Source organism: Carlito syrichta, unplaced genomic scaffold (genome assembly GCF_000164805.1).
Source record: "Carlito syrichta isolate Samal-C Ts95f unplaced genomic scaffold, Tarsius_syrichta-2.0.1 Scaffold305641, whole genome shotgun sequence".
NCBI lineage: Eukaryota > Metazoa > Chordata > Mammalia > Primates > Tarsiidae > Carlito > Carlito syrichta.
Genome location: NW_007249737.1, coordinates 1,079,800 through 1,093,351, shown reverse-complemented (window position 1 = coordinate 1,093,351; position 13,552 = coordinate 1,079,800). Strand labels below are relative to the sequence as shown.

The 13,552-nt window shown below is 48.0% G+C and overlaps 1 protein-coding gene across 1 annotated transcript in view; it reads right to left on the bottom strand.

Moving 5' to 3' along the window:
- Window positions 1-419: 419 nt before the first annotated feature.
- TMEM44 (transmembrane protein 44) overlaps window positions 420-13,552 on the bottom strand; it is a 44,280-nt gene continuing 31,147 nt past the window's right edge. Inside the window, exons 10-11 of the mRNA XM_008061929.1 lie at window positions 5,832-5,864; window positions 420-530 (exon numbers count right to left, since the gene is read on the bottom strand). Coding sequence (XP_008060120.1) covers window positions 420-530; window positions 5,832-5,864 — 144 coding nt within the window. The remainder of the gene's footprint in view (window positions 531-5,831; window positions 5,865-13,552) is intronic.

Below are 13,552 nucleotides of genomic sequence, written 5' to 3'. Positions count from 1 at the left end.
CAGCCTTCCAAGCAGCTAGAACCTGGCTAATTTTTTGATTTATTGTAGAGACAAGGTCTCACCATGTTGTCCAGGCTGGTCTCGAATCTGTGGGCTCAGGCAGTCCTCTCGCTGCTGCCTCCCAAAATGCTCAGATTACAGGGATGAGCCACCACACCTGGCCCGTTTATGGACTTCTAACCTTTAGCACAAACTCGGCCTACATAGGTATGTCCACAGGACCCAAGGTCTTAGCTCCATTCTGAGCCACTGTGTAGGCCAGCCAAGCACAGTGGCAGCTCCTGGTTCCTCACTTTCCCGGGCAGCTTCTGCAGCAGCTTAAGTTCCTGTTATGAGTGTCCACGCAGGTTGATCCCTTTTCAGTTACTGACAAACACCTGACCTTGGGCTCTGAGTGGATGGGTTGGCTCTGAAAGGTATTAATCATCAGCAGTCAAGTGCACTGGCCCCAGAGAGCCCCTGTGCACCTGGGATCTGAGCATCTCCACGTTGTCTTTTTTCCCTTCAAGGTTCACATCTTCAGGGTCCCACTGTGGAGAAAAGACACAAAGGGTACCTGGGTGGGACAGATACGTTCCCCCATAATCCCCCACCCCAAACTGCAGCTCCAATCCTGGCTCTCATGACCCAGCACGGTCAAGGACAAATGGGTAAGAACTTACTAAGGCTTGTTTTTAGGACCTAGGGGGCCAGGTATAAATCAAGGAATTAATGGACAGCCACTCTAAACAGATCAGCGCTGCTTCGTTTCCCACCCTCTTTTTTATTTTTATTTTTTTCATTTCTTTGAGTTGGAATCTCACTCTATTGTCCAAGCTGGAGTGCAGTGGCAAGCTCATGGCCACCACAGCCTCGACCTGCTGGGCTCAGGTGATCCTTCCACTTCAGCCTTCTAAGTAGCTGGAACTATAGACATGTGCTACCACACCCGGCTTATTTTTTGATTTATTGTAGAGATGAGGTCTTACCAAGTTACCCAGGCTGGTCTCAAACCCTTGAACTCGGCAAGTCTCTCACCTTGGCCTCCCAAAGTGCTGGGATTACAGGTTTGAGCCACCGCACCCAGCCCCACCCTCTTTTTCTACTGCTTTTGCCAAGTCCTTATTTAGTGAGACTGAGTCATGTTCCCTTTATCCTGAGAATTCCTACCTCCATACCTAACTCATTTCTGGAAAAAAAAAACCCAGGCAAATTCAACCTACTCTTTATGACCCAGGTAAATACCTCTTCCACCAGGAAGCCTACTGTCACCGCAGTAGCCCACTGAGCTCTCACCCCCTTCTCTCTTTGTATTACCTAGATCACTTATTTGGCCAGGGCATGGACAGCCCTGGCCGTGGACATCTGCCTTGTCTCAGGTAGATGAAGAGAGCCTTAGGAGCAGGGCACAGGTATGCCCCTGACCCCTACATGGTGTTTCCTCTAAACCCAAGGCTCAACAGACTTCTCAAAAACATTGAAAACCCAGTTCAGAGTGGTAGGCACTTCCAGAGAATATTTCATCACTCTGACTCAGATAAGCACGGGAAACTGAAGTCTGTAGGGGTGAGCGAAAGGTTAATAACAAGTGGGTACACAACACACTGACGAAGCAGTTAGCAGGATCCTCCTATTGTTCTGATGTGATGGACTAGAGAGAGGACTTTACACATGGGGCAAGATCAAGGGGATCCTTAGTGCTGCCTTTGAAGGTCCAGTCGAGGATGCGAGTGGGATGGGATGGGCTCAAGCCACCTCCTGTCACTAATTTGCTTTTGCTTCTTTGGGCCTCAGTTTCACCATGTTTCGCCAGGTATAAGCCGAGGTGTTGGCTTAGCAACTAGATAACAAGATCCCTTCCATCTCTGAGCCTCCATGACTGGCGATTCTGAGGTACCAGGTCACATTTGACAATATCAGGAGACCCAGGAAGTAAGCAGAAGTGACATAGGATGTGTCAGGCTGGACCAGATGACCTATTTGGGCAAGATAATAGAACCAGGCACAAGCATGCATGCCAAGAATCATGTTCTACCAGCTGCTCAGACTTAAGCTGAACCAAACAGTGCAGTCCTAAGAGATCCCAGAGGAGGTCTTCAAGGCTCCCTGAGCCACTGTCAGACAATGCCCATGTCATACCTGTCACAGAACACAAACTGGCATGTTTTGAACAGAAAAAGAGCCCAATTAATGATTTGCTGATAATAACTGAACTGAGTTCTAACGTGAATTCAGAAAAGCCACCCTGCTAAAGACCACCACATCCCCAGTGACTGCAGGCCAGGGGCTAAGTGGATGTGGTGTGTGAATCTCACCCCATACTAGCCTGAGGCAGTACTAGCCACTTCCCTCCACACGTCTCATCTACTGTGGTTGCAGCCTTCATCCAGATTCCTTCCTAACATTATCAAAGATCCTAAGTGGTGGAAGTGGGACCTGTTCTGCTCCTGAGGCTGGCCAGGGATGTCTGATGAATGCTGTTTGCAGGCTGAGGCCCAAGTCCCAGATCACCATTCTCAGAGTGTGTTCTGTACCAACTGCACCAGAAGCATCCAGGCTGCTGGCTAAAGTGATGGATGCTGGTATCCACTCTAACCTCTCTCACTGTGGGTTGAGACCTAAGGTGTGGCTTTTTTTTTTTTTTGAGTTGGAGTCTCACTCTGTCACCCAGACTGGAGTGCAGTGGCTGCTCCCGGCCACCGCAGCCTCGACCTGCTGGGCTCCGGCGATCCTTCCACCTCAGCCTTCCGAGTAGCTGGAACTACAGGTGCGTGCTACCACGCCCGGCTCATTTTGATTTACTGTAGAGATGAGGTCTCGCCAAGTTGCCCAGGTGGGTCTTGAACCCGCGGGCTCAAGCAATTCACTCACCTCAGCCTCCCAAAGGCGCGGGATTACAGGCTGAGCCACCCAGCCCGGCTAGGGTGTGGCATTTTAATAAGCCCCTAGCGTGATACTTAGATGGCCTGATGATTGAGAACCACTGCTCCAGCTTTTTTTTTTTTTTTTGAATTGGAGTCTCACTCCATCGCCAGAATGGAATGCAGTGGCACGCTCCTGGCCACCGCAGCCTCAACCTGCTGGGCTTTGGCAATCCTTCCGCCTCAGCCTTCCAAGTAGCTGGAACTACAGGCGCACGCTACCACGCCCGGCTAATTTTTTTGATTTATTGTAGAGATGAAGTCTCTTGCCAAGTTGCCCAGGTGGGTCTTGAACCCTCAGGCTCAGGCAATCCACTCACCTCGGCCTCCCAAAGCACTGGGATTACAGGCTGAGCCACCGAGCTCAGCCCTGCTCCAGCTTTTTTATGAGTGAGGGTTCCACTCTGTCGCCTAGGCTCAAGTGACATGGCATCATCACGGCTCACTGCAGCCTTAACCTCCAGGGCTCAAGTGATCCTCTTGCCTCAGCCTCCCGAGTAACTGGACTCCGGGCATGCACCACCATTCCCTGCTAATTTTTAAAAATTTTTTATAGAGATGAGATCTCACTGTTTTGCCTAAACTGGTCTTGAACTTCTGGGCTCCAGCAATTTTCCTGCCCTGGCTTCCCAAAGTGCTGGGATTACAGGTGTGAGCCACTGCACCCAGCTTCCAGCTTCTTAAAAAAGTTATTCCTACGAGTCCTGACCAATTCAGCTGCCTGTGAACAGAAACAATCTGCTACCTTGATCAAGTGAACTCTTTAAAGTGGTATAACTCTTAGAAAATATATTTATTTTTTGAGTCAAGGTTTCACTCTGTTGCCCAGGCTGGTGTACAGTGGCATGAATATGGCTCACTGCAGCCTTGACCTGCTAGGCTCAAGTGATGCTCCAGCTTCAGCTTCCCAAGTAGCTGAGACTACAGATGTGTGCCACCACACCTGGCTAATTTTTGGATTTTTTTTTTTTTTTTTTGTAGAGATGAAGTTTTGCCATGTTGCCTAGGCTAGTCTTGAGCTCATGAACTCAAACAATCCTCCTGCCCCGGCCTCCCAAAGTTCTGAGATTAGTGGCGTGAGCTACTGTACCTGGCCAGAAAATATTTAAAATATCGTTCTTATGCTGGATACAGTGGCTCGCACCTATAATCCCAGCACTTTGGGAGGCTGAGGCGAGAGGATTGCCTGAGCTCAGGGGTTCGAGACCAGCCTGGGCAACTTGGTGAGATGTCGTCTCTACAATTAAAAAATTAATAAATTAGCCAGGCATGGTGGCGCACACCTGTAGTTCCAGTTACTTGGAGGTTGAGATGGAAGGATCACCTGAGTTCAGTTGTTTGAGGCTGCAGTGGCTGTGAGTGTGTCACTACTCTCCAGCCTAGGCAACAGAGTAAGACTGAGACTCAAAAAATTAAAAATTAAAATAAAACTCTTTCTTTCCAGGCACGGTAGCTCACAGTTGTAATCCCAGCACTTTGGGAGGCAGAGGCAAAAGGACTGCCTGAGTCCAGGAGTTCAAGGCTGGCCTGGGCAATTTGGCGAGACCTTGTCTCTACAATAAATCAAAAAAATTGGCCAGGTGTGGTGGCACATGCCTGTGGTTCCAACTACTTGGAAGACTGAGGCAGGAGGATCACCTGAACCCAGCAGGTAGAGGCTGTGGTGCCCATGAGCATGCCACTGCACTCCAGCCTGGGCGACAGAATAAGAGTCCAACTCAAAAAAAAAAAAAAATCTTCCTTCTGAATCTTCAGAATAATATGGGGTTTAAAACAAATATACCCACCGTTGCCTCGACCTGCTGAGCTCAGGCGATTCTTCCACCTCAGCCTTCCAAGTAGCTGGAACTATAGGCACGAGCCACCACGCCCAGCTAATTTTTTGATTTATTGTAGAGATGAGGTCTTGCCAAGTTGTCCAGGCTGGTCTCAAACCCATGGGCTCAGGCAACCTGCTCACCTTTGGCCTCCCAAAGTGCTGGGATTATAGGTGTGAGCCACCGTACCTGGCCCTATTTATATTTTTGTAGAGACAGGTTTCGCTATATTGGCCAGGCTGGTCTGGAACTCCTGGTCTCAAGTGATCCTCCTGCCTCTGCCTTCCAAAATGCTGGGATTACAGGTATGAGTTACTGTGCCTGGCTGAATAATGTCCAGCCTGGGCAACTTGGCATGACCTCATCTCTAGAAAAAAAAGAAAAAGAAGAAACAGACATGGTGGTGGGGCCTGTGCTTCCAGCTGCTTGGAAGGCTGAGGTGGAAGGATCACTGAGTCCAGGAGGTTGAGGCTGCAGTGACCTGTGTGTCAGTGCACTCCAGCCTGGGTGACAGAGTGAGACTGACTCAAACACACACACACACACACACACACTGCATCTTAAGTGATGAAAGCACTGCTGGAAACCAGGCATAAAGCAAATTTGAGCAAAATATGATCTGTTTTCATATCAGAAATAATCCTGAGGGATGATGGGCACAGCTAGTTGTCATAAAAACGTCCGCATCTGTTACTTGGAGGCAAGGATGACATGGAGACAGCACCAGCTGCCCAAGGTCTCAGAATGACTTTGAAACTGTTTATTGCAACAGCTACTGCAGCCTCGCCCAGCACAGCCATCACAGTGACCCGCAGATGTCCCACATGCTTGCAGACCCTTCTCCCAAACCATGTTTCTTTACTGAGTCACACGCCTTCTCTCAGTCCCTACTAGGTGGTTTGGAATACCTCCCAAAGCAGGAAAAACTCTGAACTGAGAGAGCCCCCAAAATTCCACTGATCCTCTGACTCGCCTCTCATATTTACATCCTTTTTTGCTAAAGAAATTTGTCATGGGCCCAGCCAACCAAGGAGGTCTAGCGACAACAAAAAAGAAATTGGAATCCAAGCCATAGGAAGTCCCTCTTGGAAGAGAGAGAGCATGATATCTATACCTGCTCCAAGTTTAGGGCCTCCCAATACTTCTGCTGCAGAATAAAAAGAGATAGAAAAAGTGTTGGACAGCCGGGCTCGGTGGCTCAGCCTGTAATCCCGTGCCTTTGGGAGGCTGATGTGAGTGAATTGCCTGAGCCCGCGGGTTCGAGACCTGCCTGGGCAGCGAGACCTCATCTCTACAATAAATAAAAAAATCAGCCGGGCGTGGTGGCACATGCCTGTAATTCCAGCTACTCGGAAGGCTGAGGTGGAAGGATCGCCGGAGCCCAGCAGGTCGAGGCTGCGGTGGCTGGGAGCGGCCACTGCACTCCAGTCTGGGCGACAGAGTGAGACTCCAACTCAAAAAAAAAAAAAAAAGTGTTGGACAGATTTTGCCACTGTCACAGAGCAGAGCTCAGTGCCAGCCTGTCTGCTCAGTGAGTCAGGAGACAGGCTCTCAGATGGTTGGGGGCAAAGGGACAGCTAGCTTCAGCAAGCAGGAAGGCGGCAGTTAAACGCAGCTACAATTTAGTTAAATGAGCAATAGGATAATTGCAATAATTATGAAGGGCTGTGGATCCTGGGAAAAATTACAATCTATAGAGATTTTTAAAATTACTATTATTAGAAATTATTATTACTAGTAGTAGTAATACTAAATCTCCCGTTTATTAACCACATGGCTGAGATGACTCAATCCAAACCCATAAAACTAAGAAAGCGATGCCAATACAATCCCCACCTTGCAAATAGTGTTTGCTAACAGCCAAGATTCATTTGATCAGTGTTTACTGCATGGTTGGTTCCACTCCAAACCTCAAATATGTGTGACTCGAGTTCTTGGAGGGCGGGTCCGATATCTCCTCTCATTGCTCCAGAACCTCCTGCAGTGCAGGAGAGAGACATATGTTTCTGACACAGAGCAATGAATCTACAAGTGCCTATTACAGTAAATTGAATAGCAGCCATCCAAATAGTCCACAGGACTTGAGGTTATTACCATATTAAAATCCAAAGCCTCTACTGTTCAATTCCTTCAAATTTTCACTTTATTTTATTTTAGAGTTGTAGCCTAACTGTCACCCAGACTGGAGTGTAGTGGCACACTGGTGGCCACTGCAGCCTTGATCTGGTGGGTTCAGGTGGATCCTTCCATTTTAGCCTTCCAAGGAGCTGGAACCACAGGCATGTGCCACCACACCCAGCTGATTTTTTGATTTATTGTGGAGATGAGGTCTCGCCATGTTGCTCTGGCTGGTCTCGAACCCCTGAGCTCAGGCATTCCTCTTGCCTCTGCCTCCCAAAGTGCTGGGATTACAGGCATGAGCCACCATGCCCAGCTTAAATTTTCACTTTAAACAACTTTTGAATTATAGAATTTTCAATCATACACAAAAGAGAATAATCTCACGAATACCAATGGGTTAATCCTGTTTTATTATATCAAGCTTCCCAATTCCTTATCTGTTAAAGTATTTAAAAATAAATTATTTAATTTATAAATATTTTAGAATGTATTTCATAGATCAGGACGTTATTTATTTATTTATTTATTTATTTACAACAGGCCAGAGTGCAGTGGCATGGTCACAGCTCACTGCAACCTCAAACTCCTGGGCTCAAGTGATCCTCCTGTGTCAGCCTCTCGAGTATCTGGGTCTACAGGTGCATGACACCATGCCCGGCTAATTTTTCTATTTTTTTTGTAGAGACAGGCTCTTGCCCTGTTGCCCAGGCTGGTCTGGAACTCCTGGCCTTAAGTGATCCTTGGCCTCCCAAAGTGCTGGGATTACAGGCGTGAGTCACTATGCCCACTGACAAGGACTTTTAAAAAAATTCCTAATCCTGATGGGGGAACATAAACTGAAAAAAAAAAGATTAATTGGAAGTGATACATATTTTAAAAATTATGGTTCCATATACATTGCAAAAAACAGAAATGTAGATGGCAAAGTTTTTTGTTTTGTTTTTTTTTTGGGGGGTTTTTTGGGGTTTTTTTTTTTGAGTTGGAGTCTCACTCTGTCGCCCAAACTGGAGTGCAGTGGCCGCTCCCGGCCACCACAGCCTCGACCCACTGGGCTCCGGCGATCCTTCCACCTCAGCCTTCCGAATTACAGCCAGAATTACAGGTGTGCGCTACCACGCCCGGCTGATTTTTGATTTATTGTAGACATGAGGGCTTGCCAAGTTGCCCAGGCGGGTTTCGAACCCGCGGGCTCAGGCAATCCACTCACCTCAGCCTCCCAAAGGCACGGGATTACAGGCTGCGCCACTGAGCCTGGCTTGTAGATGGCAAAGTAGGGGTTGAAACGTTAAATAACTTGGAATAGAAGAGAGAGACTAAAGAAAAATTGCTATCACCTTTCTTTTTTTTCATATTTCCTTTATGAAAATGTAGATCTTCATGCAAAATATAGACAGTAATTTGTGGTTATTACAGTTAGTGGGTGTTTAATTTTTTTAAAAAATTGCTGGATGCAATGTGGTATCCTGGATTGGATCCTAGAACAGAAAAAGAGCATTGATGGGAAAACTGGTGAAGTCCAAATAACATCTGTAGCTTAGTTAATAGTAATGTGCCAATGTTAATTTCTTAGTTTTGATAAATGTAGCACATTATGTAAGCTGTTGAGCATCCGGAAACTAGGCAAAGTGCAGGCAGGAGCTCTCTATACTACCTCGCAACTTTTCTGTAAATTTAAAATTATTCCAGAATAAAAAAGCTTATTTAAAGCCAAGCAAACAAGCAAACAAATAAATTGGCTTGAGTCCCCCAAAAAGATTGAAATGAAACCTTGAAATTTCCTTTCCCAATCTTCAGCATCACAGGCAGTCTAAAATTTAAGAAGAGTGCCCTCTAGTGGAAGTAGTAGTCAATATGTTTTGTTACTCTAAGGCACAGATGATGAACATAATAAACCCAAATCTTTGTCACTGAGGTCTCTACCATCCTTCCAAAACCAAGAAATAAATACAATTGTATAGTGTTTTTCTTGTGTCAAGAGCAAAACATGTTCATTATTGAACATTTTTCAAGAAAACAAAATAAAGATCTCCTATAAATCCATCTCTAAAAGAAAGCCTCTACAAAGTATTGAATAAGTCTCTGAAACATATATTATATAACATATATAGATGCTCAAATTGTGCAGTAGCTTTTCTCCTGTAACATATCATGAACACCTCCACATCTCCTTGCACTGTCTTCAGGACCATGATTCTGTCGCCTTTGTACCTTATTCCTTTTTTTTTTTCTTTTGAGTTGGAGTCTCACTCTCACCAGACTGGAGCACAGTGGCATGCTCACGGCCACCACAGCCTCACCCTGCTGGGCTCAGGCAATCTTTCCACCTTAGCCTTCCAAGTAGCTAGAACAACAGGCGTGTGCTACCACACATGGTTAATTTTTTGATTTATTGAGACACAAGTTCTCACCAAGTTGCCCAGGCTGGTCTTGAACCCCTGGACTCAGGCAATCCTCTCGCTTCGGCCTCCCAAAGTGCTGAGATTACAGGCTTAAGCCACCATACCTGGCCTCACCTTATTTCTAAAAACACATTTTTTTATGCTTCTGAGTTCAAGAAGCATCTATGACCCTTGTCTACAAGGCCTGTGGTCATGTTTCCTTCATTCCTGAAGAGTCTGGGGTGTGTCTAAGCCACTGAGGAAATAGGATTACTTTAATTTTTTTTCGAGTCGGAGTCTCACTCTGTTGCCTAGGTGCCCAGGCTAGAGTGCGGTGGCATCATCACAGCTCACTGCAGCCTCAACCTCCTGGGCTCAGGTGATCCTTCTATCTCAGCCTCCTGAGTAGCTGGGATTACAGGCACACATCACCATGCCAGGCTAATTTTTAAAAATTTTTTATAGAGATGGTCTCGCTTTGTTGCCCAGGCTGGTCTAGAACTCCTGGGCTCAAGCAATCCTCCTGCCTCAGTCTCCCAAAGTACTGGGATTATAGGCATAAGCCACTGCACCCAGCCGAAGCTGGAGTTTTTTGTTTTTGCTTTTTGACTTGGAGTCTCATTCTGTTGCCCAGGCTGGAGTGCAGTGGCATGCTCACGGCCACCACAGCTTCGACCTCCTGGACTCAGGTGATACTTCTGCCTCAGCCTTCCAAGTAGCTGGAACTAGACGTGCACAACCATGCCCAGCTACTTTTTTTATTTATTGTAGAGATGAGGTCTCATCAAGCTGCCCAGGCTGGCCTCGAACCCGTGGGCTCAGGCAATCCTCTCACCTCGGCCTCCCAAAGTGCTGGGATTACAGGCGTGAGCCACAGCGCCTGGCCTGAAGCTGGGATTCCACAGTGAGCACTATGTGAATAATGCTCTACTGCATCAAAGCTTCTGTACATTCCGGCCTTGTTGGGGCCTCAGCACCTCCCTTGGAGGATGAATAGAGAAAGGAATGGGTGTTGCCTGGTTCCAAAACGCCTGGTTCCAGCTCAGGCCCTCCACTTCCAGCCTGCTTTCCACTGCACCACATGGAGCGCTTTCTGCTGTCTCGCCAAGAGCCAGCTGTGCCCCATTTGGCCCTCCCAGTCACTGTGTAACACAGGGAGAGCAGGTCTCAGGGTTTCCACTTCCAGAGTAAGAAACTGAACCCTTAGAAGTCCAGGGCAGGCCCAAGGCCCAGACAAGCGCCTGTGTGCGTCTGACTCCTAGGTCAGGGCTCCTTCCCCTGCACAGCCCTGTCTCCCTTTGGAGCCCAGTGAAGCCTCTTCCTCACACACTGTTTTCCTAAAGAAGGATTTGGCTTTAAGAACAGCAGATATCCAAGGGAATCTGCCCTGGACCACTGGTGTTAGAAACAGTTTAGAGAAAGAACAAGCGGTTGGGTTATCAACAGCCTTAGACACAGAAGTAGCTGAGACACATGTCTCTTCAGACAGAGCAGTCAGGTGTCTGGCGCTGTATCCATGCTCCACACATGTACACTCACGGCACACGCACACCCACACACGACGGCACTGGCTCTAATCACCATCACTCTCCAACATGCAGACATAGTTCCAATGACAGAAACAGTGTCCTTACAGAATTTCTCACTATCTAGAAGCATTTCCCATCCTGCTGCCCAGAATCCGGGTGAGAGCCTTGGTACTGCCACCTGGACCACTGTAGTTCCGTGTGTTGCTGGGAAGCAGAGGGAAAGAGAGGAGAGTTACTGTCAATGTTCTTTTTTTTTTTTTTGAGTCGGAGTCTCACTCTGTTGCCCAGATTAGAGTGTAGTGGCACCCTCACAGCCACCAAAGCCCCGACCTGCTTGGTTCAGGTGATCCTCCTTAGCCTTCCAAGTAGCCGGAACTACAGGCATGCGCCACCATGCTCGGATAAGTTTTTGATTTATTGTAGAGATGAGGTCTCATCAAGTTGCCTGGGCTGGTCTTGAACCCGTGGGCTCAGGCAATCCCTCACCTTGGCCTCCCAAAGTGTTGGGATTACAAATTTGAGCCACCACACCTGGCCTCTCTTTCTTTTGCCTCTGAGATTCAAGAAAAGATTGAGGCCAGCTTTGTGAAAAAAGAGCACTGAGGCTGGGTGATAAAAGAAAGACTCTGACTTAAAAAAAAAAAAAAGATAACACATTTCACCCTTGTTTTTACCCAAAGGGTCAAACATGTGCTGTAAAAGTCCTGAAGATTGTTGCCCTTATGCCTTTAAAGGTTTCTCTCTCTCTTGTTTCTTTTTTTTTTCCCTTTAAATTTTTTATTAAAAAAAATTTTTTTGAGTCCAGGTCTCACTCTGTTGCCCAGACTAGAGTGCAGTGGCACAATCATGGCTCAACCTCCTGGGCTCAGGCGATCCCCTCACCTCAGCCTCCCAAGTAGCTGGGACTACAGGCATGGGCTACCACACCTGGCTAAATTTTTGATTTTTTGGCAGAGACGAGGTCTCGCCATGTTGTCCGAGCTAGAAACACGGTATCTTGAGTGGTTTCAGCACTGCTGTCAGTTTGTAAGCCCTGCTTCCTTTGGGCCTCTGTCCCCCACATGTAGAACCCGGGCACAGGACTCTGAGCTCAGGAACCCCTACTGATCCTCTGTTCAGTGTGTCATTCCTGTCTTTGCCAGGAGTGGACTGACCCCATGCTGAGTGGGTATGTGAGCAGGTGAATGTGTGCGTCCACAGTCTTGTGCAACTTGCTGTCTCCTTGTTGCTGCCCGAGCAATGGCCTCTCTGCACGGTTACTGGCTCCACTGAGGCTCTCACATCATTCATCAGGTGCCCCAACCAGTGCAGGCAGCATGGCACTTGAGGAAAGGTGACAATAATCCCAAGTCTCCATCTGTGTGAGCTCTCACAATCCCACAGTCCTGCTTGTCTTGCCCTTCTCCTGTTCTGCCATCACTGGAATTATTTGTAAATCTCAGTATCTGATCCTATTAGGACACTCCCTGAGAACAGTCAGGGCACGGGGAGCATAAAAACTTCCGAGCAGGCCAGGCTTGGTGGCTCAGCCGGTAATCCCAGCACTTTGGGAGGCCGAGGTGAATGAATTGCCTGAGCTCACGGGTTCAAGACCAGTCCGGGCAACATGGTGAGACCTCATCTCTACAATAAATAAAAAATTAACTGGGCGCAGTAGTGTGCACCTATAGTTCCAGCTACTTGGAAGGCTGAGGCAGAAGGATCCCCAGAGCCCAGCAGGTCGACACTGGGGTCGACAGACCTCCCTGGTTATCAGTCTCTGCCAAGGTAGTAGAGTACAGTGGCTAATAAGAGAGACTTCAGAGCAGACAGAGGGTTCAGGTCCCAGGTCCGCCACCTCTTCTGTTTTCTTTCTTTTTTTTTAGTTGGAGTCTCACTCTGTCGCCCAGACTGGAGTGCAGTGGCCAATCCCGGCCACCGCAGCCTCGTCTGCTGGGCTCCAGCGATCCTTCCGCCTCAGCCTTCCGAGTAGCCGGAATTACAGGCATGCGCTACCACACCCGGCTGATTTTTTTGATTTATTGTAGAGATGAGGTCTCGCTGCCCAGGCGGGTCTCGAACCCGTGGGCTCAAGCAATCCACTCACCTCCCTCCCAAAGTGCTGGGATTACAGGCTGAGCCACCGAGCCCGGCTGCTCTTCTGTTTTCTTAGGCAGTTTCTTAAACTCACTTAGTCCCAGTCTCCTGCCTCAGGGCTGTTAAGACAAATAGAGTAAATAAAGTATAGACCCTACCATGCCCAGCACGTTACATGTACATTGTCGCAGCTAGCACTAAGAACTACTCTTCTTGTTAGTGGACATAAGGGCATTGTGTGAACTAGAGTACTGTGGAGACCATGTACTGTTGAGGCATCACTCACTTCTCCACGTCTCCAGCAGGCGCACTGCAGGAAGTAGCTATTCAGAATAGTCAGTACGTGGTCCAAGAACAAGGACATGAAACCACCATCTCAGAGTTAGGTTACAGAATGACAAAGGACCATAGAAGACATGAAAACATTGCCTTAAAGACACAGAGTGGTTCCCAGGCCACGACAGTGGGAATCAGAGAGCACTCACCTATCAGCCCAAGGGATCAGACAGAAGCCAAGCTGGCCAGGAACAGACACAGTCGATGGGAGGGGATTGAGGGAAGGGTAGCCCACTTCAGCAGAGGCCAGGCAAGGGGCAGTCCATGAGTGGGGACAGACGCCCACGACTGTCCAATGCCATAAAATATTTGGATTATGCTGGGCTCGGTGGCTCAGCCTGTAATCCCGCGCCTTTGGGAGGCTGAGGTGAGTGGATTGCCTGAGCCCGTGGCTT